The sequence below is a fragment of the Mesoplodon mirus genome (assembly GCF_964341445.2).
Source record: "Mesoplodon mirus genome assembly, chromosome: X".
NCBI classification, from domain to species: domain Eukaryota; kingdom Metazoa; phylum Chordata; class Mammalia; order Artiodactyla; family Ziphiidae; genus Mesoplodon; species Mesoplodon mirus.
This window is the reverse complement of record NC_138981.1, coordinates 101781364-101805966: the sequence shown is the minus strand read 5'-3', so window position 1 is coordinate 101805966 and position 24603 is coordinate 101781364. Positions and strand designations below refer to the sequence as shown.

The window sequence follows — 24603 nt, the reverse complement described above, 5'->3', positions numbered from 1 at the left end:
GTAAAACTGCAAAGTAACTAACAGAACCATATAAACATAAGCCATAGATCAATGGAAAAATGGGAGTAGGAGAGAAATGTTCTGATCTCTTCTGGGAGTTCCTCATTGCCAATTTACCTGAAACTTGCTTTGATCTGGCTGCTGCTGTTGACATAACCCTTATACTTCATGGACAGTGACAAATCTCTAAGATCATATAGTCTGATTCTGGAGTCATTTGAAGTTACCAGTATCTAAAAACAAATCAAAGGAAAAGTTAAAAATACCATCTTTTAATCTGTGCTAAGGTACAATGAAAAAAGGGTGTTAGACACATACAGAATATATCTCAAAACTAGAAAAAGCAATATTCCATAGGAAAGGAAATATATTCTTAGCTGAGATATGAAGAACTTACTTTCAGGAGTCTATATATAGTGTGGAGACAGATGGTTTTGAATACCTAGTACCTTATTTTCTCCAGGTAAAGGCTCAATGCCAGTAATTTTTCTTCCAACCTTGTTGCGCCCTCTGGTAGATCGGACATGTATCTGTGTGTGGTATTTCAAATGCTAAAAAAAAATCACAATTTAAAAAGATCAGAATTAGAAAGAAACTCAAAGATCATCTGAGCCAACTCACAGACAAACATGGTATTATTTGTCCCAATTTACAGATAAGGCAGTTAAAGCCCAGAGAGGATACACCAACTTATTCCAAACCACAAAAGTATCTAAGTATTCAAGTATGTAATTTATACAAGTCATTTACCTCTGTATCATAGAAAATACACCTGCCATCATATGTCCCAATCACTGCATATTTGCCATTCTGACAGAAATTTGCAGCTGTGATCAATTTTGTTTGACCATCTACTTCATTCCACAAAGCCACTTTTTTGTCAGGTATGTTCCAAAGGCGGAGCTTTCCATCCAATGACCCACTTAGAAAATACCTGTCATCCTAAAAATGTGACGAAAGAGGAAGCTTTCATTTTATCACATGAAGAAAAACTCCTTAGCAAATCAATACATTAAGTCTATTAGAAATAATGTTAAAATATATAGATTTCATTTTAAAAGTATTAAAGTAAGCATTACTTCAGTCACTAAAAATAACAACAATTAGAAACCTCAGTATTCATTTTGGAGAAATGACATTCTAATCACTTTATCATATCCTTAAACTGCTTTTCCCAAGGTATAGATGTTAATAGATAATGTGTTTGAGTATACATTGTGTAGGAGAAGGGTTCTGTGGTCAAATAAGTTTGAGAAATTCTGGGTTACAGAAAGTTAAACAGGATTCTCAGTTAACACGCACTCTGAATCTTTAACGGGCGACTTTTTTGGGGGTCAGGTAGGGACATCTAGCAGGGCTAGCAATTCAAGGAACATGCTTTGGGAAACACTATCCTAAAATGGTACATTTGCCCATACCTTCCTTGGGATACATGTAACAGACGGATAAAAGAGTAATTAATGCCAGTTAGCCCACAGAACCAGTCAATTTTTGGACCTCTGTCACCCTGTCAGCAGAGAATTGCTTCACTATTTAAATTCTCAATCTCAAACCAGGGGTTCTCAGCTGGGGGCAACCTGGCCCCACAGGAGACATCTAGCAATGTCTGGAGACAGTTTGGATTGTCACAATTTAGAGGGTGGGGCGCTACTGACATCTAGTGGGTAGAGGCCAGGAATGCTGCTAAACAGCCTACAATGCACAGGACAGCCTTTCCTCTCTCTACGAAAAAGAATTATCCAACCCCAAATGCCATTAGTGCCAAGGTTTAGAAACCCTGTTCTAAACTAAACCAAGCCTAGCATGAAGCTGCTCTAATTTTTGGTAACATAAGAATTAAAAAGAAAATAAAATAATTGGGATGCCAAAACAAGAAACAGATTTTCTTCTCCACTCAAGATTATTATTCTTACCGACTTCTCAAGCCCATCAAGGATAACCTTCATAGAATAGGCATTTTTATGGCTATGGTACAGTAGGCTCAACTCAATGTCTACCAGCAGAAGTGCTGAACAAATAAAAATACTTCATCTTGGTCTTACAATTCAGAATTTTATTTACATACATATATACATGTGTGTATGTATCTCCATTTTGCTATTTCTTTTATAACTCTGCTTGCTTTCTTCTAGGTAACATTATTTGATAGAGTCATATTTCCTAGGAAAATGTCAACACCACCCCATTCTTCCCTAGCCCCTCTCATAAATTCTCCAGGTCAGTAGAATTTTTAGAAATAAGGCTTTTCAGTTTCCAAAAGAAAACCAAATAAAAGTATAGGAAAATTATTGACTAAACAGAAACCTTAATAATAAAGGACTACATAGATAACTATTACCGCCTAATACTCCTCTCCTTCCATCTTGATACATTATAGTTAAAATAGAGGTGGGAGGATTTTGTTCACAGGGGCTGACAGGGGTAAAATCTATCCTTTTGTTGCACCCTTAGGTGACAGGATGGGGGTATTATTTAGAAAGAAGCCTCGAAAGCTTGATGGTCAAAACTGATACAGTATTAACATAGATTAAGCATTTTTCTTTTTGCAGTACGTGGGCCTCTCATTGTTGTGGCCTCTCCCGTTGTGGAGCACAGGCTCCGGACGCGCAGGCTCAGTGGCCATGGCTCAGGGGCCCAGCCGCTCCGCGGCATGTGGGATCTTCCCAGACCGGGGCACAAACCCGTGTTCCCTGCATTGGCAGGCGGACCCCCAACCACTGCGCCACCAGGGAAGCCCAGATTAAGCATTTTTAATTTTCAAAAGTTCTTAATAAAATCTTCTCTAAGGGTTCAGAATTATTACTGCCCATGTTATAAGCCTGTCCAGGGAGGGAAATTATATTGAGAAAAAAAAAGTCATTCTTCTCCCTTAATTTGGGGAAGGAGAGAAAGAAATGTCAATATAATTGAAAAGTTGCATTAAAAAGACAATGGGTACTAAACACATAGAGATGAGGACATGATTGGAAATGTAAATATACAAATGTAGTGGAGGGAAAGTCAACGAGGGTCAGCTCAAGCCCTCCACTTATTTCAACCTAGCTAGTGAAGCAGCACCAACACGTGACATCCCTTGTGCTTACAGCTGCAAAGAACTAAAACTATTCTAGCCTCATGCATTTGGTGGCTCTATCCTATAAGGGCATAAGATAGGTCTGGAGTCCATGATGGTAGATTTTTCTCATTTAGTTGAAATCATATGAAATTCTTTCTAGAGGAAAGATATTAAAGGATTTTCTACATTGAAAATGAGTATGAAGGGATCTCAAGTTTAACAATGTTTTCAGACCTGAAATAGGAATTCAGTCTATCTTGTAATGAATTTTGGTCTTTGCCTCTTTCAACCTTTTCCTCTTTGTCTCTTCCCTTCCTGACCCTCCTACAACTATTCCTGCCTATATGCTTCCCTTTCTCATTTATTTACCTGCCGTCTTTTCTTCTTCCACTGTCTCCAACCTCTCTCCTCTTTAATAGGATATTTTATTTCTTTATTTATACCCTGCAGGTCTTATTAAAGATTTCGGATGACTTTTCACTGTCATATTTAGACTATAATATTTTCAGCTCTTCAAATGAAGATTAGCACAATATTTCCTTTCTTATTTTTAAAGCAGAATGAAACACTAAATTAAGTTGCTCTTAACTATGTGGATATTAATAATTTTTCTCCTGTAGTCCAATTACCCTCCAGAGAAACCTTGTTCCCTCACCTTCCTCGTAGTATAACAGAAAAACATGTAAATACTTACTCTTGGATGGAAAGCTATGGCAGTGACAAAATCTATATGCTGAAAACAGCAAAGGCATTCTCTTCTGGAAATATGCCATAACCTGACTGTTTTATCCATTGAAGAAGAAAGCAGAAAGTAGTTCTACGGAGAAATTGACATTGATTATTTTATCACCATATGAAAAAAAGTACTTACACCATAAAAGTGAACTTTTAGTTTTGGGTATCTCAATAGTTTTGTCATTACTATTGTTACATGCAGCATCAGAAAGCACAAAGATATCCAATTCACTTGGACAATCCCATTTTTTCCAAATAGTTAAATACCATATTTCTTTGATTCTAAGACTTTTTCACATTACCTATTCTGAAATGAGGATGAATCTTATGACTTTTGTTGAAAGAAATCTGCCAGATGCCAACAGAGGACTAAGGTGTGCCTTGGTTGTCGGAGCCTACATATACTAGAAGTTAGTTATGAATGTAACTCATCTGTTCATTTAATCGTCACTTCAGTTATTTTCACATTGATAACACTGGTGAATTTTAACTCACATGAATTCCCTAATTGTCATTTAAAATGCCTTCAAAAAGATTATGCTATAATGCAGCATGGAAATGAAAAGCTATTGTGCACCTGTCACACCTTAGGCAAGAAAATTAGAGAATAGAAATTGTCAAATGTCTCAGAATAGATCATAGAATTTTCAAAGCTAGAAGAGGGTAGTGTAACTGATTTAGGCATTATGATGGCCCATCACCCATAAACCAAACATCTATCTGTCAAAAGCTTCCAGATTGATACATAAGGGGATAGGATAACCAGGCGCTCGGCCCTGCCGGGTACCAGACGTGCCATTGCGCAGGGGTGCGAGACCAGATTTTGTAGGTCACTCCCTCTTGCGAGAACACCGGAATCACAACTAACTGCTGAACAATCATCGACAGGAAGACGCTGGAACTCACCAAAAAAGATATCCCACATCCAAAGACAAAGGAGAAGCCACAATGAGACAGTAGGAGGGGTGCAATCACAATAAAATCAGGGGCTCCCCTGGTGGCGCAGTGGTTGGTAGTCTGCCTGCTGATGCGGGGGACGCGGGTTTGTGCCCCGGTCCGGGAGGATCCCACATGCCACGGAGCAGCTGGGCCTGTGAGCCATGGCCGCTGAGCCTGCGTGTCCGGAGCCTGTGCTCCGCAGTGGGGTGGGCCGCAGCAGTGAGAGGCCCATGTACCGCAAAAAAAAAAAAAAAAAAAATCCAATAAAATCAAATCCCATAACTACTGGGTGGGTGACTCACAAACTGGAGAAATCTTATACCACAGAAGTCCACCCACTGGAGTGAAGGCTCTGAGCCCCACGTCAGGCTTCTGAAGCTGGGGGTCCAGCAATGGGAGGTGGATTTCCTAGAGAATCAGACTTTGAAAGCTAGCGGGATTTGACTGCAGGACTTTGACAGGACTGGGACAAACAGAGACTCCACTCTTGGAGGGCCCCCACAAAATACTGTGCACATCAGGACCAAGGGGAAGGAGCAGTGACCCCATAGCAGACTGAACCAGACCTACCTGCTAGTGTTGGAGGGTCACCTGCAAAGGCAGGGTGTGGCTGTGTCTCACCGTGAGGACAATGACACTGGCAGCAGAAGTTCTGGGGAGACCTCCTTGGCGTGAGCCCTCCCAGAGTCTGCCATTAGCCCCACCAAAGACCCCAGTGTTGGGTGGCCTCAGGACAAACAACCAACAGGGAGGGAACCCAGCCCCACCCATCAGCAGACAAGCCGATTAAAGTTTTACTGAGCTCTGCCCACCAGAGCAACAGCCAGCTCTACCCACGACCAGTCCCTCCCATCAGGAAACTTACACAAGCCTCTCAGATAACCTAATCCACCAGAGGGCAGACAGCAGAAGCAAGAACTACAATCGTGCAGCCTGTGGAACAAAAACCACATTCATAGAAAGTTAGACAAGATGAAAAGGCAGAGGGCTATGTACCAGATGAAGGAACAAGATAAAACCCCAGAAAAACAACTAAATGAAGTGGAGATAGACAATCTTCCAGAAAAAGAATTCAGAATAATGATAGTGAAGATGATCCAGGACCTCAGAAAAAGAATGGAGGCAAAGATTGAGAAGATGCAAGAAATGTTTAAGAAAGACCTAGAAAAATTAAAGAACAAACAAACAGAGAGGAACAATACAATAACTGAAATGAAAAGTACACTAGAAGGAATCAATAGCAGAATAACTGAGGCAGAAGAACGGGTAAGTGACCTGGAAGACAGAATGGTGGAATTCACTGCTGCGGAACAGAATAAAGAAAAAAGAATGAAAAGAAATGAAAACAGCCTAAGAGACCTCTGGGACAACATTAAATGCAACAACATTTGTATTATATGGGTCCCAGAAGGAGAAGAGAGAGAGAAAGGACCAGAGATAATATTTGAAGAGATTATAATCGAAAACTTCTCTAACATGGCAAAGGAAATAGCCACCCAAGTCCAGGAAGTGCAGAGAGTCCCATATAGGATAAACCCAAGGAGAAACACGCCAAGACACATAGTAATCAAATAGGCAAAAATTAAAGACAAAGAAAAATTATTGAAAGCAGCAAGGGAAAAATGACAAATAACATACAAGGGAACTCCCATAAGGTAAATAGCTGATTTTTCAGCAGAAACTCTACAAGCCAGAAGGGGGTGGCATGACATATTTAAAGTGATGAAAGGGAAGAAACTACAGCCAAGATTACTCTAACCAGCAAGGATCTCATTCAGACTCGATGGAGAAATCAAAAGCTTTACAGATAAGCAAAAGCTAAGAGAATTCAGCACCACCAAATCAGCCCTACAACAAATGCTAAAGGAACTTCTCTAAGTGGGAAACACAAGAGAAGAAAAGGACCTACAAAAACAAACCCAAAACAATTAAGAAAATGGTAATAGAAACATACATATCGATAATCACCTTAAATGTGAATGGATTAAATGCTCCAACCAAAAGACACAGGCTCACTGAATGGATACAAAAACAAGACCCAAATATATGCTGTCTACAAGAAACCCACTTCAGACCTAGGGACACATACAGACTGAAAGTCAGGGGATGGAAAAAGATATTCCATGCAAATGGAAATCAAAAGAAAGCTGGAGTAGCAATACTCACACCAGATAAAATAGACTTTAAAATAAAGAACGTTACAAAAGACAAGGGAGGACACTACATAATGATCAAGGGATCAATCCAAGAAGAAGATATAACAATTATAAATATACATGGGGCTTCCCTGGTGGCGCAGTGGTTGAGAGTCTGCCTGCCGATGCAGGGGACACGGGTTCGTGCCCTGGTCCAGGAAGATCCCACACGCCGCGGAGCAGCTAGGCCCGTGAGCCGTGGCTGCTGAGCCTGCGCGTCCGGAGCCTGTGTTCTGCAATGGGAGAGGCCACAACAGTGAGAGGCCTGCGTACCACACACACACAAAAATACATGCACCCAACATAGGAGCACCTCAATACATAAAGCAACCGCTAACAGCTATAAAAGAAGAAATCGACAGTAACACAGTGATAGTGGGGGACTGTAACACCACACTTACACCAATTGACAGATCATCCAAACATTCCATCCAAAAACAGCAGATTACACTTTCTTCTCAAGTGTGCATGGAACATTCTCCAGGATTGATCACATCGTGGGTCACAAATCAAGCCTCACTAAATTTAAGAAAACTGAAATCATATCAAGCATCTTCTCTCGCCACCACGATATGAGACTAGAAATCAATTACAGGGAAAAAAGCGTAAAAAAGACAAACACATGGAGGCTAAACAACACGTTACTAAATAACCAAGAGATCACTGAAGAAATCAAAGAGGATATAAAAAAATACCTAGAGACAAATGACAGTGAAAACATGACGATCCAATACCTATGGGATGCAGCAAAAGCAGTTCTAAGAGGGAATTTATAGCAATACAATCCTACCTAAAGAAACAACAAACATCTCAAATGAACAATCTAACCTTACCCTAAACAAACTAGAGAAAGAAGAACAAACAAAACCCAAAGTTAGTAGAAGGAAAGAAATCATAAAGATCAGAGCAGAAATAGATGAAATAGAAACGAAGAAAACAATAGGAAAGATCAATAAAACTAAAAGCTGGTTCTTTGAGAAGATAAACAAAATTGATAAACCATTAGCCAGACTCATCAAGAAAAAGAGAGAGAGGACTCAAATCATTAAAATTAGAAAAGAAAAAGGAGAAGTTACAACAGACACTGCAGAAATACAAAGCATCCTAAGAGACTACTACAAGCAACTCTATGCCAATAAAATGGACAACCTGGAAGAAATGGACAAATTCTTAGAAAGGTATAACCTTCCAAGATTGAACCAGGAAGAAATAGAAAACATGAACAGACCAATCACAAGTAATGAAATTGAAACTGTGATAAAAAAATCTTCCAACAAACAGAAGTCCAGGACCAAATGGCTTCACAGGTGAATTCTATCAAACATTTAGAGAAGAGCTAACAGCCATCCTTCTCAAACTCTTCCAAAAAGTTGCAGAGGAAGGAACACTCCCAAACTCATTCTATGAGGCCATCATCACCCTGATAACAAAACCAGGCAAAGATACTACAAAAAAAGAAAATGACAGACCAATATCACTGATGAATATAGATGCAAAAATCCTCAACAAAATACTAGCAAACAGAATCCAACAACACATTAAAAGGATCATATACCATGACCAAGTGGGATTTATCCCAGGGATGCAAGGATTCTTCAATATATGCAAACCAATCAATGTGATACACCATATTAACAAATTGAAGAATAAAAACCATACGATCATCTCAATAGATGCAGAAAAAGCTTTTGACAAAATTCAACACCCCTTTATGATAAAAACTCCAGAAAGTGGGCATAGAGGGAACCTACCTCAACATAATAAAGGCCATATACGATAAACCCACAGCAAACATCATTCTCAATGGTGAAAAACTGAAACCATTTCCTCTATGATCGGGAACAAGACAAGGATATCCACTCTCACCACTATTATTCAACATAGTTTTGGAAGTCCTAGCCATGGCAATCAGAGAAGAAAAAGAAACAAAAGGAATACAAATTGGAAAAGAAGAAGTAAAACTGTCACTGTCTGCAGATGACATGATACTATACATAGAGAATCCCAAAGATGCCACCAGAAAACTACTAGAGCTAATCAATGAATTTGGTAAAGTAGCAGGATACAAAATTAATGCACAGAAATCTCTGGCATTCCTATACACTAATGATGAAAAATCTAAAAGAGAAATTAAGGCAATACTCCCATTTACCATTGCAACAAAAAGAATAAAATACCTAGGAATAAACCTACCTAGGGAGACAAAAGACCTATATGCAAAAAAGTATAAGACACTGATGAAAGAAATTAAAGATGTTAACAACAGATGGAGAGATATTCCATGTTCTTGGATTGGAAGAATCAATATTGTGAAAATGACTATACTACCCAAAGCAATCTACAGATTCAGTGCAATCCCTATCAAATTACCAATGGCATTTTTCACAGAACTAAAAAAAAAAAAATTTCACCATTTGTGTGGAAACACAAAAGACCCCAAATAGCCAAAGCAATCTTGAGAAAGAAAACGGAGCTGGATGAATCAGGCTCCCGGACTTCAGACTATACTACAAAGCTACAGTCATCAAGACAGTATGGTACTGGCACAAAAAAAGAAATATAGATCAATGCAACAGGATAGAAAGCTCAGAGAGAAACCCACACACATATGGTCACCTTATCTTGGATAAAGGATGCAAGAATACACAGTGGAGAAAAGACAGCCTCTTCAATAAGTGGTGCTGGGAAAACTGGACATCTCCATGTAAAAGAATGAAATTAGAACACTCCCTAACACCATACACAAGAATAAACTCAAAATGGATTAAAGACCTAAATGTAAGGCCAGACACTATAAAACTCTTAGAGGAAAACATAGGAAGAACACTCTTTGACATAAATCACAGCAAGATCTTTTTTGATCTACCTCCTAGAGAAATGAAAATAAAAACTAAACTAAACAAATGGGACCTAATGAAACTTAAAAGATTTTGCACAGCAAAGGCAAGTACAAGCAAGATGAAAAGACGACCCTCAGAATCGGAGGAAATATTTGCAAATGAATCAACAGATGAAGGATTAATCTCCAAAATATATGAACAGCTCATGCAGCTCAATATTAAAAAAACAAACAACCCAACCCAAAAATAAATATTTATTAAATAAATGAAATTAAATAGCTTTTTTGAACCAAGCATGATCTTACAAGTCAAAAAAATTAGATTCAGATCTAAGTTCTACCCATAACTAGTTTTTTGATCTTGGATGGGTCAGAGGCCCAGTCTTCTAATCCACAGTATGGAATATCAACTACCTCACAGCATTGTTATTTTCAGTATTAACAAGGTAATTCTTATTACGTGGCACAAAACAAGTCTTCAACAAACAGAAAACCCACTATAAACATCAACTGTGCTAGATACTCAAGAGAAACAACAGTGAAGTAAGAGCTGATCCCTACTCTTGAGGGGCTTAGAATCTTGTTGCCAATAAGACGTAGAAATGTACATAGATAAACAGTTATGTAAAAAAGAAAGTTTAAGAAAAGAGTACACAGACAGATGAAGGCGTTAAGAACAAAAACTGAGGTTTCCTGGAGAAGAAATTCTGCCTTAAGAGTCCAGCATGAATGTACAACAAGGTGACTAGAGTTAACAATGCTGTATTATATACTTGCAAGTTGCTAAGAGAGTAGATCTCAAATGTTCTCACCACAAAAAAAAAGGTAACTATTTTTGGTGATGAATGTGTTAATTACCCTTATTGTAGTAATCATTTCCCAATATGTAAGTATATCAAATCATCACTGTGTACATCTTAAACTTATACAATGTTTTAATTACATCTCGATAAAGCTGGGAAATAAAAACAAAAAAAAACTTCAGCATGACTCTGGCTGAGTTTTCAATGCCTGCCCTACAAATTTCAAATTTGCCTGCCCCCACAACTGTGTGAGCCAATTCCTTAAAATAAACCTCCTATGTATGTATTTCCTCTTGGTTCTGTTACTCTGGAGAACACTGACCGATACAGTCATCAATGGAGAATTAATATCTTCAGTTGGTGTTACATTTCACAAAAAAAGATTGGTTTGCTTTAAGAAAGTAAAATGAGTGCAGGGTTCCCAATAAGGTGCTTTGTACTTTTTATTCGAGATGAATACGATTATCAGATTAAGGACACTTTAAATTTCCATCTTCCGACAACTCAGATTTCACACAGGGTGGGGAGAGAGTACAAAGATACAACTCGGGCTCAATTTAAAACCAGACTACCAGGTGAGGCCCAAGCTTGTTCCAGGAGGTTAGAGAAAAATGTTATGAAATGCATCCATAACACATCTAAACAAATATGATAGGAGCATAATTCATAAATGGAGTGATTCAAAGCTGGAGCTCAGGGAAAGGCTGACTTGCCAATATATACCAGTGATATCTTTGTGATATAGTTAAAATATATGGGCATCACCAGTATCCTTGATAGTATTTTGTTAACTCAGATGACTTTTCTCAATTTAAAGCTTTTAAATATTACTTTCCCCCACAAATTCTTAATATATTTTAGATTTTGATTACTGACAAATTTTAATACAAAGAAAGTGTAAGGAATCATGCAAAAATTCTAAAAACTACTTTATGCTTCAAACACCTTAAATAAAATTTAAAATATCTCTTAAAAATTTTGCAAACTGCTAAGATATTTGATCGGTGGCAAAATAGCCCCTCTACTTCTAAAATTTTGCTCTAAGGAAAAAAAATTACAAAATGAAGACTTACCATTGATCTGCAGAATATAATTATTAAACCTAAATTAATAATTTCATGAATGTAGCAGATTATCCCCAAAACAGTCTTGATTAGATAGGTCAGACTTCACCTTTGTAGCTGAAGTCATATCCATTTTGCTGAGGATAGTTACTTTGCAAAACTATTTTATAAAAGAAGCAAATACAAGTGTATAGACAGATCCAGATAGAAGCTGTTAAGTAATATAAACATTTTCTTATTAGCCTAATCTGACATTTCTCTTTTTTAACTTTGATTAATTTGTAACTACCACAAAGTATATACAAACATTCAAACACCTGACTGTGACAATCATACAAATAAAACATTTGCTTTTATCCTAAAATAGTTACATAGAATACAAAATTCAAATAAGAATTTCCTACTTTAGGACTTCTATGATGGCGCAGTGGTTAAGAATCCACCTGCCAATGCAGGGGACATGTGTTCGATCCCTGGTCCGGGAAGATCCACATGCCGTCGAGCAACTAAGCCCGTGTGCCACAACTACTAAGCCCACATTCTGCAACTACTGAAGCCTGTGCACCTAGAGCCTGTGCTCTGCAACAAGAGAGGCCCATGCACCGCAACAAAGAGTAGCCCCTGCTCGCCGCAACTAGAGAAAGCCCGTGCACAGAAACGAAGGCCCAACGCAGCCAAAAAAAAAAAAAAAAAAAGAATTTCTTACTTTAGACCATGAAAGATCAAGGAGATCAGCAGTATGTCCTTTATATTTGCAAAATGGCCGTTGTCGAAATGGTGCATTTTTATCATCTGGGTCTTCATCAGCTCCACTGCATACCTATTTAGACATGAAAACAAATGTTAAAACTAGAAAAACAAAAGCTTCATACTCTTCCCACCCCATTTGTTCTCTCATTTTATATGATGCCTGATTGAAATCGTGATCCACTAAAAGCTGACTCCCCTTTATGCTGAATCTACTACTTATTACTTCCTCACCTCCTTGTCTTAATAAACCAGGATCATCCCTGAAGACATCATGCTATCACAATCTTTCCCTCCCTAACAGAGCCCCTACTTTGTCCTTTTTTGAGCATCTCTTCCTTTAGGAGAGGTGGGAGCCAGCACCAGGGGGTGATCATGATTGGTCTAAGCTAATTAAGATGAGCTCACTCCGCTTTCCAGTGATGACTGGTTTAGGCATGGGCATATGTTATAATTTTCATCAAGCGACATGAGGGCAAGTACATCTGGGGGATGAGGTGATAGGGGAGGCTTCTAGAAAGATTTCCTCACTCTTAAAAAGGGGTATACTAAAGGGACCTTCCTCTTTCCTGCTTCTGAACATTGTTGTCTGCATGTGACACCTAAGACAGCAGTAGTCATCTTACTACCATGAGGGGACCAAGCCCAGGAGAACAACAGAGAAAGAACAGCAAAGCAAGAGGATGGAAGGACCTTGTGTTCCTGATGACACTACTGAGCTGCTGAATTAACCAACCCTAGAGCCGCCTTACCTCCAGACTGGCTTCCTCATTGTTAAGCCATTTTCAGTTGGATTTCTATTATTTGAAGTCAAAAGCATCCTGACAGGTAGAGGTAGGTAGAAAATAATGCCATACACGTGTGCCGTGCATTTAGTTTACAACATGCTTTTGTATTCATTATCTGAATGAATCCTAACAACCCTGTGAGGTAGGTATTACCATTATGAGGATGAAGAAATTAAGCAAAAAACCTGAGAATCAAAGAGGTCAAAATAACATATTAAAAGTCAAGCAGCCACCTGTAAACAGCAGAAGCAAAGCAAAGGTACAAGTCATCTAACTGTAAGTCCAGAGGTTGTTCCTCAAATGTTTTAAGGGATGTCACTTGAGCAGAAATACGGAATGTTAGCTAAGCCTTGCATATTTAGGGAAGGGTAGGTAGGATGATGAGGATGGAGAAAAACGTATATGGAGATAAAGCAGGGGATTAGGGTAGAAAGGTACTTTGAGACCAGATCATAAAGAGCCTTGGATTTGTGGCTTAAAAATTCAGACATTCTAAGGTGATGGAGAGCCAACACAGGTTTCTGAAAAGCAAAAATAACACAATCTGACTGGGGCTTTAGAAAGAGAATGCTGGGCAATAATGTAAAAGATGGTTTGGAAAGAGAGTCGGGGCAGGAAAAGCAGTCAGTAAGTTTAAGTAAGAATAACGAGGGCTTAAATAGGACAGTGGCCATGGGGATAGATAAAAACTACCACTGCTATCTGTTAACAACTTTACAGTTTATAAAAACATCTTCACATTCACTGTGGAGGTAGACCAGCAACACAGATGCCCTGACCCTTTGCCAAACACTCCTAATCCTAGATGATTACAGCTACTTCCCCTAATTTTACTGCTAGATTAGTGAGTACTGCTGGAAGACAAAACTAAACAGGCTTCTTTCCCTGTTACATAAAATTCAACTTTTTGTTTAATAATCATTTTCATTTTATTAACTCCTCAGCATATTTTCCCTAGCTGTGATCCCAGATCTTTTTTTTTCCTCCTTAATCATCCATTTTCTTTTCATTGTACTCTACATATTTTCAAAATACTTAAATAATGTATTTTTGATTATAAAGTAATATACATGCTCAGTATAGACAATTCAGAAAACATAGAAAGTAGAAAAACTAAAATTAAAACCACCTATAATCTGCTAAAATTTTGGCCATCTTCAATCTTTCATTTTTTAAAAACATAATTGAAATCACATTGTACACATGATTCAGTATCTTCCTTTTTATTTTACATGAGCACTTTCTGTATTTCACTCTTTGGAAACATTTACTAGCTGCATATGGATGCACCATAATTTAATCATTTCCAATTTGTTGGTAATTTAGACATTTCCAATTTTTTGCTAAATAGCAATTCAACAAACATCCTGGAGCATGAACTTTTATCCCTATTTTATTATTTGTTTATCCTAATAGAAGGGTCAAAGGCTTAAACCATAGACTTTTATAGTATCCTTCTGTTGTTTGTCTTAATAAAATCAGGTAAATTTATTAAAGAAAATTTTAGAAATACAGAGAAGTATAAAGAGTCAAATAAAAAAATGAGCTAAAACCCTACCAGCTAGTGACAACTACTAGCTATAATTTAGTGTATTTCTTTAAAATTTTAAAATCTATATTTATAGATATTTTTAGTCAAGATTAGGATAATATTATATCTACTTTTTCATTCTGCTATTTTCACTTTACAGTTTATTTAGAATATTTTAAATGTCATCAAGTAGTCTTTGAAAAGAATTTAAGGACTGCATAGTATTATACTGTATGGATTATACCATAGTTTTTAGTTTCCAACTATTAAAAATTCAGTTTGTTTAAATTTTAGCTACTGTGAGAATATTAATATGAAAATCCTCTTACATCTTCGGGCATACATGATCATTTCTTTATGATAGATTTTTAAAGGTAGAATTACCAAGTGAAATGTTATATATTTTATCTATATCTCTCTGGATATCTATATGTAGAGAGATATTTATATCTCCATGTAAATATAATGTATATATAAAACTTTATTATGAACATTTCAAATATACACAGAAGTAGACAGTATAATGAAACCCATGCATCCATCACCTGTTTTAATGATTATCAACATTTTATTCACCTTGTTTTTTCAATCCTCCCACTTTTATGTATTTGCTTATTTTTTCTGGAGCAGTTAAAGCAAAATCTAAACATCATTCATTTTATCAGTAAATATTCTATATGTATCTCTAACTAGTAATCTTTTAAATTTAACTACCATTACATTATCATACCTAAAAAAATACCATCTGTATCATCAAATATCAAATCCATATCCAAATATCCAGATTATCTAAAAATGTCATTTAAAGTTGGATTGCTTTGAAAACTTGTAAGCCTTTTGATATTTATTAACACTTACTATATACCAGATATGGTACGCTACTTGAAATACCGAAATAAATATTTCTTATCTGTTTATAATCTATTATCAGTATTTAAAAGCCAGAATAAAATATGTCAGATTGTCATCCTCTGTTCAAAAACCCTCCATTGGCTTCTTTCTCAGAGCAAAAGCCAAAGTCCTTGCAGTGTCCTACATCTTATGACTGGCCCATCTACACCTCCGTGACTTCATTTTCTACTACTCATCTCCTTGCTCACTGGCTCCAGCTACCCAGGCCTCAGTGCTATTTCCTGAACATACCAGGACTCCTGCCTTATCAGTTTCACCTGCCTCCACCTGGAATGTTATTCTCCTCCAGATAGCCAGATGATCCCTCTCTCACCTCCTTCAGATTCTCCTCAAATGACTTCTCAGTGAAGCTTTGCTTGTCCACCATATTTAGCTCCTGTCACCCCGCTTTATCTGCTTTTTCTCCAGGAAATTTATCACCTTCTAATATATTACAAAATTTACTTGTTTTGTTTCTCTGTCTCCCACCACTAGAATAAGCTTCATAACAATATATTTTTGTTTCTTCTGTTCACTACTATATCCCCAACTCTTAGAACAATGATAAATACACAGTAGACACTCAATAAATATTTGTGGACTAAATGGAGACATAGTGCCAGACCTTCAGATGCCAACTAGCGGAGCATAATGGTTAAGAGCATAAGCTCTAAAGACAGATCAGAGCTGGGTTCTAATTCTCTTGCTGTATCTACCAACTGTGTGAAACTGGTGTGTTACTCAATATCTCTAAGCATTTTCTTCATCTGTAAAATAGGGTTTCTTAATAGTACTTCACAACACTACCAGGGCTGTTGTGAGGTGAAGACATAAAATGTACTTAGCAAAGTACATGGCACATCGTAAGGGCTCATAAAATGTTAGCTGTTGTTACATAAATTGATATAGTATACAGTAAGTGCTTTTAACAGAACTATGGGCAAAGTACCATGGGAACAGTGAGGGAGCACATGAGTAAATTACTAGGTGAAGCAAGGAATGCTTCAGTGAGGGGACAAGTCTTAAATGAATTTGCCAGGCAAAGGGGAACTGCACCTGTATTGTTAAGTACAGGCATCAACAAAGGGTCTGACATTTTTGTTGGGGCATGAACAACCAAGTGGCTCAGAACATAAGGTCTGAGAGAGGGAAGGGTGGGAAATAACAATGAGAGCTGAGGTCAGGCTGATCTCTGAAAGACTGAGTCATCTAAGGAATTTAGACTTAATTCTATAGGAAAAAAGAGAGCCAAAAGGAGTGCTTAAAACAGGAGAGTAACATGATGAGATTTGTTTTACAGAAAAGTAATTCTGCTGGCATAATTTTATCCATAATTCTGTGGATAAAAGACTGGAATCTGAGAGAACAGCTATAGTGGTCCAGGTAGGAGATAAAGGCCTGGATTGTAATAGTGGAAATGAAAGAAATGGCCAGATTCCAAAGACATTTCTGAGATCAAGCGGGCAGGATCTGGTAAATGAACAGACACTGAAGGGAGAGGAGAGAGTGAAAAGTGATCACAGTTTCTAACTCAGGAGATGGTATGGGTGCTAAATAATGAACTGATATCAAGTATGCATACCATCAAAAGAGTGGTTTTCTCAGGAAAATGATACTTAATTCTGTTTTGGGCATATATTATCAGGTTGGCCAGAAGGTTCATTTGGTTTTTTCCATAAGATGGCTCTAGTAGCACTTAGTTGTCTTTAACTTCATTTGAAACAATTTTATTAGATTGTATGTGACAGCTGTCATATCAGCGTGCATTTAAAAAAAGACTTATCAAAATTGGTGAATTTTTGTGTAGCCATTTTAATATTGAAGATGGAAGAAAAAAAGTAACATTTTTGGCATATTATGTTTTATTATTTCAAGAAAGGTAAAAACACAACTGAAACGCCAAAAAGGATTTGTGCAGTGTATGGAGAAGGTGCTGTGACTGATCGAATGTGTCAAGAGTGGTTTGCAAAGTTTTGTGCTAGAGATTTCTCGCTGGTCGATGCTCCAAGGTTGGCTAGACCAGTTGAAGTTGATAGCGATCAAATCGAGACATTTATTGAGAACACTCAATGTTATACCACGTGGGAGATAGCTGACATACTCAAAATATCCAAATCAAGCATTGAAAATCATTTGCACCAGTTTGATTATGTTCATCGCTTTGACATTTGGGTTCCACGTAAGTTAAGCAGAAAAAAAACCTCTTGACAGTATTTCTGCATGCAATTCTCTAGTTAAACGTAATGAAAACGTTTTGTTTTTAAAACAAGTTGTGACAGGCGATGAAAAGTGGATACTGTACAATAATGTGGAATGGAAGAGATGGTGGGGCAAGTGAAATGAACCACCAACCACACTAAAGGCCAGTCTTCATCCAAACAAGGTGATGTTGTGTATATGGTGGGATTGGAAGGGAGTCCTCTATTATGAGCTCCTTCTGGAAAACCAAACGATTAATTCCAACAAGTACTGCTCCCAATTAGACCAACTGAAAGCAGCACTCGACGAAAAGCGTCCAGAATTAGTCAACAGAAAACACATAATCCTCCATCAGGATAACGCAAGACTGTATGTTTCTTTGATGACCAAGCAAAAACTGTTACGGCTTGGCTGGGAAGTTCTGATTCATCCACCATATTCACCAGACATTGTGCCTTTGGATTTCCTTTTATTTAGGTCTTTACAAAATTCTGTTAAATTAAAAAATTTCAATTCCCTGGAAGACTGTAAAAGGCACCTGGAACAGTTCTTTGCTCAAAAAGATAAAAAGTTTTGGGAAGACAGAATTATGAAGTTGCCTGAAAAATGGCAGAAGGTAGTGGAACAAAAGGGTGAATACGTTGTTCAATAAAGTCCTTGGTAAAAATGAAAAGTGTCTTTTATTTTTACTTAAAAACTGAAGGCACTTTTTGGCCAGTGCAATAGCATTGTTGATGTCTGTCTTCTCCCATGCATTGCTCATTGGTATGAATTATCCACTGCATCTTTATATTTTCAGTGCCTAACACACTGTAGATGTTTAAAAATTGCTTGTTGATTGAACCAAATCTAAATCAGTGCATATTTTTAATAAATACCGTATATGTACAATTTCATAAAAATTCCCTCTCATTCCCTTACAGTTAAGGCCTTTCATCCATTTTAGACTCTAATGATTTTGAAGGGGATCAGAATATGTCACCCCCAAATATGCCCCTTTGCCTAAGGATTATTTTGAGCTGAATGCAACTAAGAGGAAACAGACACAAGAAAAAGTCTCTGCCCTCCCCCTTTCTACCTGAAAGCAGAGCATAAAATGCCCTTTGTAAAGGTGTCTCCCCCTCACCTCTCCCTTACCAGGAAGGAGAGAATCAATCTTAACTGCCTAAACAGAACCTTACTAAATTACCCTTATCTTCCATTAGTTTCCCCCAGTAGATTTACCTTCCCACAATTTACCACCCCTAAAAGCCTAAACTTCTTTTTCTTTATCTTGTCACTTTTCCACAAATTTCTTGCTCTTTGTTAAAATGATATATAAGCGCCTAAGTCTAACAGCTTCTTTGGGTCTTCACTATTCCTCTAGGAAGGCCTCCATATGCATACGTAATAAACCGTTTCTCCTCTTAATCTGTCTTTTGTTAGGTTATTTCATAGTTCCCAGCCACAGAACCTAAGAGGGTAGAGGAAATTTTTTTCCTCCCCTACAATCTACTCTCAAAAATTCTAAGCAGAAGTTAAATGCTGTAACACCCATATTGATATTCCACTAATCAAGTGTACCAAACAGATTTATCCAAGGAAAACATTAAGTTTTAGATAGATAGCATATTTACGACTTCTAGTGTCAAGAAGAAATGTTACAAGTCTGTAGCATAATGGAGCAAACTAAATACGCTGCTCTTCCTTACATTTACTGAGCTACTTTTGGAAATCAATAGAAACAGAGAGCATAAGAGCCAGAATTCTAGGCTTGGCCTGACCAACGAGTAGGTGAGTGGTCTTGGGTGTGTCACTTTGTATGCCCAACTGTACAATAGGTACTTTTATGTATTCTATTTTACATGGATGCTAAGAAGGCAAGAGTAAAAACATATCAAAAGATAGATAGATATATATATATATATATATATATATATATATATGATATCACTATCATGAGAAAAAAGGAAAAAAGAACACACATATCAGGAAAATAAACTCCACTGTGCTTACTGTGCCTCACTGCAGCGAGTACTAGGTTAAAGACAAAGGCATATGAAACAGAGGCTTCTTTTAACTGTCCCCATATAGAATGACAGAAGTGAAAGGAACCCCAAAGTATCTTTTCCTGAAAACAATAGATATAAATGATACTCAACTACTCCAGAAAAAAGCCTCAGTACTCCAGGGGCTCAGTACTTTTTGGGTCAAAGAACTACTACGCACATTTTTTTTCGTGTGGCCGCACCACGGGGCATGGGGGATCTTAGTTGCCCGACCAGGGATAGAAGCCATGCCCTCTGCGTTGGAAGCACGGAGTCCTAACCCACTGGACCTCCAGGGAAGTCCCTATGCTCCTAATTTAAAGGTCTTCTATTCAAACAAGATTGGAAGTTACTTAGGGTTTTGGGGGGTGGGGGGCGAGGATGGAAGTAGTTAAGAATCTGTAAGTAGGATTGTTAAAATAAGCATAATATAAGATAGTACAAATAGTCTCTGTTTCTAATAGTAATCAAGGCCTGGAAACTTTATGGTAAATTAAACTAATAAAAGCAAATCCTTTTCCCCTAAAGCAAAGTGGTTAAAATTTTCACTGCTACATTAGTCAGTGAAGGCTTTATGGAGGAAGTGGGCCTTCAAGAATGGGCAAGTTTTAAGTAGAAAAAAAGGGAGACTGCAGGCATCCAGATAAGGGGAATAGGAATGAATGAAAGGCACAGAAGCAGGAATTCAACACTGATTTAGGTCTACCACAGTCAGGCATGGGGTTAGGTTCCAAGGATATTAAGATCTGTGAAGTACAGTTCTTTGCCTTAAATCAGCCCTGAGCCTAGCCAGAGGGACAAACTGCCAAGGAAGGCATGGTAAATAATATCAATGTCAAAGTACATATGATGTACTGTCAGAACACAAGTGAGGAACAACTCTGTCTGCTTGATTCAGGGAAAATAATAAGAGAAGATATTTGAGCTGAATCTTGAAGGATGAGTAGGGCTTTGCCCTGGAAGAAAAGAGGACAAGGAGGGAATTCCTGGCAAAGCAAACAACATGAACAAAGACATGAAAGTGAAAGAGTGTTTAGGATACAGACCTATATCTGGCATGGTAAGTTAGGATGCACAGGTACTAGGGAATTAGAACTGAGTTAAAAAGGTAAGATGACGTAATATCAGGAAGAATGGTGACAAGGAGCCACCAGAAGACTTTAAATCACAAAATGGCACAGATCTGTATTTTTTTATTTTTATTTTTTGCTGTACGTGGGCCTCTCACTGTTGTGGCCTCTCCCGTTGTGGAGCACAGGCTCCGGACGCGCAGGCTCAGCGGCCATGGCTCACGGGCCCAGCCGCTCCGCGGCATGCGGGATCCTCCCGGACTGGGGCACGAACCCATGTCCCCTGCATCGGCAGGTGGACTCTCAACCACTGCGCCACCAGGGAAGCCCCCAGATCTGTATTTTGACAAAAAAAAAAAAAGGGAATCCCCTGGAGGTCCAGTGGTTAGGACTCCATGCTTTCACTGCAGGGGGCACAGGTTTGATCCCGCAAGCCATGTGGTGTAGCCAAAAAAAAAAAAAAAAGCTGGTGGCAGTAGAGACCAGCGACAGAAAAACCAACTAGGAGGCTACAGCAAGCGTTTAAATGAGTGTCAAGGACCTAGACGAGGTGAGTAATGAGGGGTCAGATTCCATGGGCATTTGTAGGAGGAGGTAGAGTGGATAGAATTTTTAACTAATTTGGTATGTGGGTAAGGAAGAAAAAGTAATAGAGTGTTTCTGAGTTAAAAAGGTAACTTATGGATGTTGATGCCATTAAAGAAGGCTCAAAACAGGAGAAGCAGGGCTGTGGGTAGATAATAATAAAACTATTTCCGTGAATGACCATTAATTTCTAGCCAGTTGCTCAAGCTGGACACCTGGGAATCATCCTAGGCTACTCACTTACTACCCCAGGTAGTCCAGTCATCAAGTCCTTCTTTTATATTTCTCAAATTCAGCTCCTCTTTATGGTTTCTAGACTCACTGCTATCATAATCTACCATAATTGAAGTACCCATTTCTCTCTGGGGTTGAGAGCCTCTTAAGTGGTTTCCCTGTCTCTAGCCAGGAGCCCCCATCCAATCTATCTTTTACACTGCTATGAGAATGCTCATTCCAAAACAAAAATCTGAACATTTTAATTCAGCTTCTGACCCAAACCCCTCAAAGCCCATCTTCCCCTAGTACCTTGAGGATAAAGTTCATATGTTTTGGTTTAACACAAAAAGCCACTGAAAATACCAATCCTGCCTACCTTTCCTACAACTCTCACACACGCACCCTTTGCTCCAGCCAGGCAGTACCTTTAACATGCCATGTCGTTTCAGCCTCCATGCCTTTGCACTTACTATTTGCTCTGATACGCCCCTTCCGTCCCTCACATAGTTGATTCCTCGTTCAAAGCCTCCAGGGAGCTTTTCCTGACACCCTGATTCATAAGGCTAACTTGTATATTTGTGTAGTATCTTCTATAGAGTATTACTATACTATACTATACTATACTACTATAATTGCAGATATATCTATTTCACTAGTTAGCAAGGTCCCTGAGGCCAGAAAATAAGTCTCATTTGATTCTGCAGGATCTAGCAGTGTCTGGCACATGTAACAGGCACTCAGAAAACATTTGTTGAGGGAGTTTAGTTTCAGACCTATTAATTGATGTGCTTAAAGAACGTGTAGGTGGAGAGAGCCTATATATATTATTATGTGAAAAGGGCAGCATGCACAATAAGATTTCATTGTTGTTTAAAAAACATAAAGCTATTGAAAGGAAACAAGAATTATGGAGCTAAAGCCAGTTCAGGATTGGAGGTAGCGAGTGAATATGTCAACTGAGAATAGCCAAAGGACAAAACCCAGAGAAACAGCAACATTTTAGGGGGTGGAAGAGGAAGAGACAGCAGGGATATAGGAAGAAAACAAGGAAAAACAGAACCATGGAAAGCTGAGAGGAGTATGTTTAGAGTAGGGAAAAATTAGTGTCAAATACTATAGAGCCAATGAAATCCCAGGAAAATACTGTTGAGCAGGTGGACATTTTAGGTTCTCTTTGTTTACATCACCCTTGCCTTGCTAAATATACAAGAAGCACAGGGACAGCTTACAATAATATTTTGCATTCCACTTTTTAGGTTTAAAACTAGTTATATTTAACCTTCCAGCTCTGAAACCAAATGAAAATCATTAAGATATTTTAAACTACCTGACACTGGGATAAAACATTTATTAAACCAAGAAGATGAAAAAATGAAAATATTTCAATATCTTTTTTCTTTCCTTAATTATCTTTAATTCAGGTGTCCGTTACTATTATTATTTTTTAAATATCTAACATGGATTTGAGGGGAGGGAATTTTTAAATTTAAGTTTACATTAGTATAGTAGCTTGAGTAATATTAGTTACTGTCTGACACTCTTTAAACATCACAATTTTTCACTTACCAATTCTAATAGAAAAAACTCTCATTTCTAATGCATCTCAATTTTAAATGTTTTCATGTACCTGTAATATCTGATAAACAATAAGGTACTTTATGGTAAAAAATCATAGTATGTAACAATAGTAACCATAAAATAATAAACATACCCCTGTATCTGTATCAGATTTTGATGAATTTAGACTTTCCTGAGAAGGTGATGGGGACACACGTCCTAAAACAACATAATAATTGTAAAAAGGCACGTATATATACAAGTGTACAGACATACACACACACACACACACATCAATCAGAAATAATAATACAGTAACACCTAATTAAAAGTCATAGAATACATCATTCTGGAAAAATACATTTTTCTAAACAAGCGAAGTGTTAACTCTTAGGCACCAAAATATTTATTTTTATCATTTTTATATAAAATATTTATAAAATGGCTTAACCATTTCCCCAATTAAAAAAAATACTGTCAAGTCCTCATCATTCATCGTGAAGACATTCTTGCCAATCGTAACAGTTAGGAAGATGAATACAGGGACAGGAAGGGTCTGGGCTGGGCTAAGTCTCAATGGCCACTGAAAATAGTCTTTCTGCTCCAGGCAGGGCAATAAATGTATAATAAACATAGTTTTACTTTTTGTCAACTCATCATCATCTTGAATTATGTATTATAACATACTGCAAACAACCCCAAGGGGCTACTAGAGTGTATGGGCCTCGCTGGCCAGTTTAGTGGCTCTCCCTAGATTTCTATGTTCCTCAAACTGCTGCTTCAACTACACTCTATACTCCTGCCCATACTACCTCTATTCTCCTTTCTCCCATCCCTTAACTTCTTGTGTTCAGCCTTGGATGACTGGGTGGTGAGGGGTTTGTGGAGAAAATGTACTGCAGTTAAATAATTACAACAATTACAAGAAAAGAATCCCATAAACTTAAAGCTCCTATTTACATCAATTTTACACACTTTGCTGATAATACGATACAGAAATATCTTACATAGTTGTAATCGTTGCGTATACACATCATGTTCTGGGGTTTCTCTTTTCCATTTAACCTAGTTTCATATACCCTTTGATGTACTGACAAGTCACATTTACTTTCCATGGCTATGTTTCCTTAATCATTCTTTACTTACTGGATGTAAACATTATTCTCATTCTTTTTCTAGATTAATCAGATATTTCATTTTAACCTAAGATAGAACTGAAAGTTACCAGGGGAAACCAAATAACTTTGTTCTCAGTAGCTGATGAATTTAACTCTGCAGTACACCTAAAAAGAGATAAAGTCAAAAACTTTGTGGTAGCTTTTTTTACTGGGTTTAGATGCTTTTTGCTGTTGACTTCTGTTT

At 37.7% G+C, this 24603-nt stretch overlaps 1 protein-coding gene across 1 annotated transcript in view; it reads right to left on the bottom strand.

Annotated features, from left to right (window-relative positions):
* The window catches only part of WDR44 (WD repeat domain 44), an 83071-nt gene that overhangs the window by 9493 nt on the left and 48975 nt on the right, over positions 1-24603 (bottom strand). Inside the window, exons 12-17 of the mRNA XM_082609118.1 lie at positions 23396-23460; positions 12337-12450; positions 3750-3872; positions 751-942; positions 450-551; positions 118-233 (exon numbers count right to left, since the gene is read on the bottom strand). Coding sequence (XP_082465244.1) covers positions 118-233; positions 450-551; positions 751-942; positions 3750-3872; positions 12337-12450; positions 23396-23460 — 712 coding nt within the window. The remainder of the gene's footprint in view (positions 1-117; positions 234-449; positions 552-750; positions 943-3749; positions 3873-12336; positions 12451-23395; positions 23461-24603) is intronic.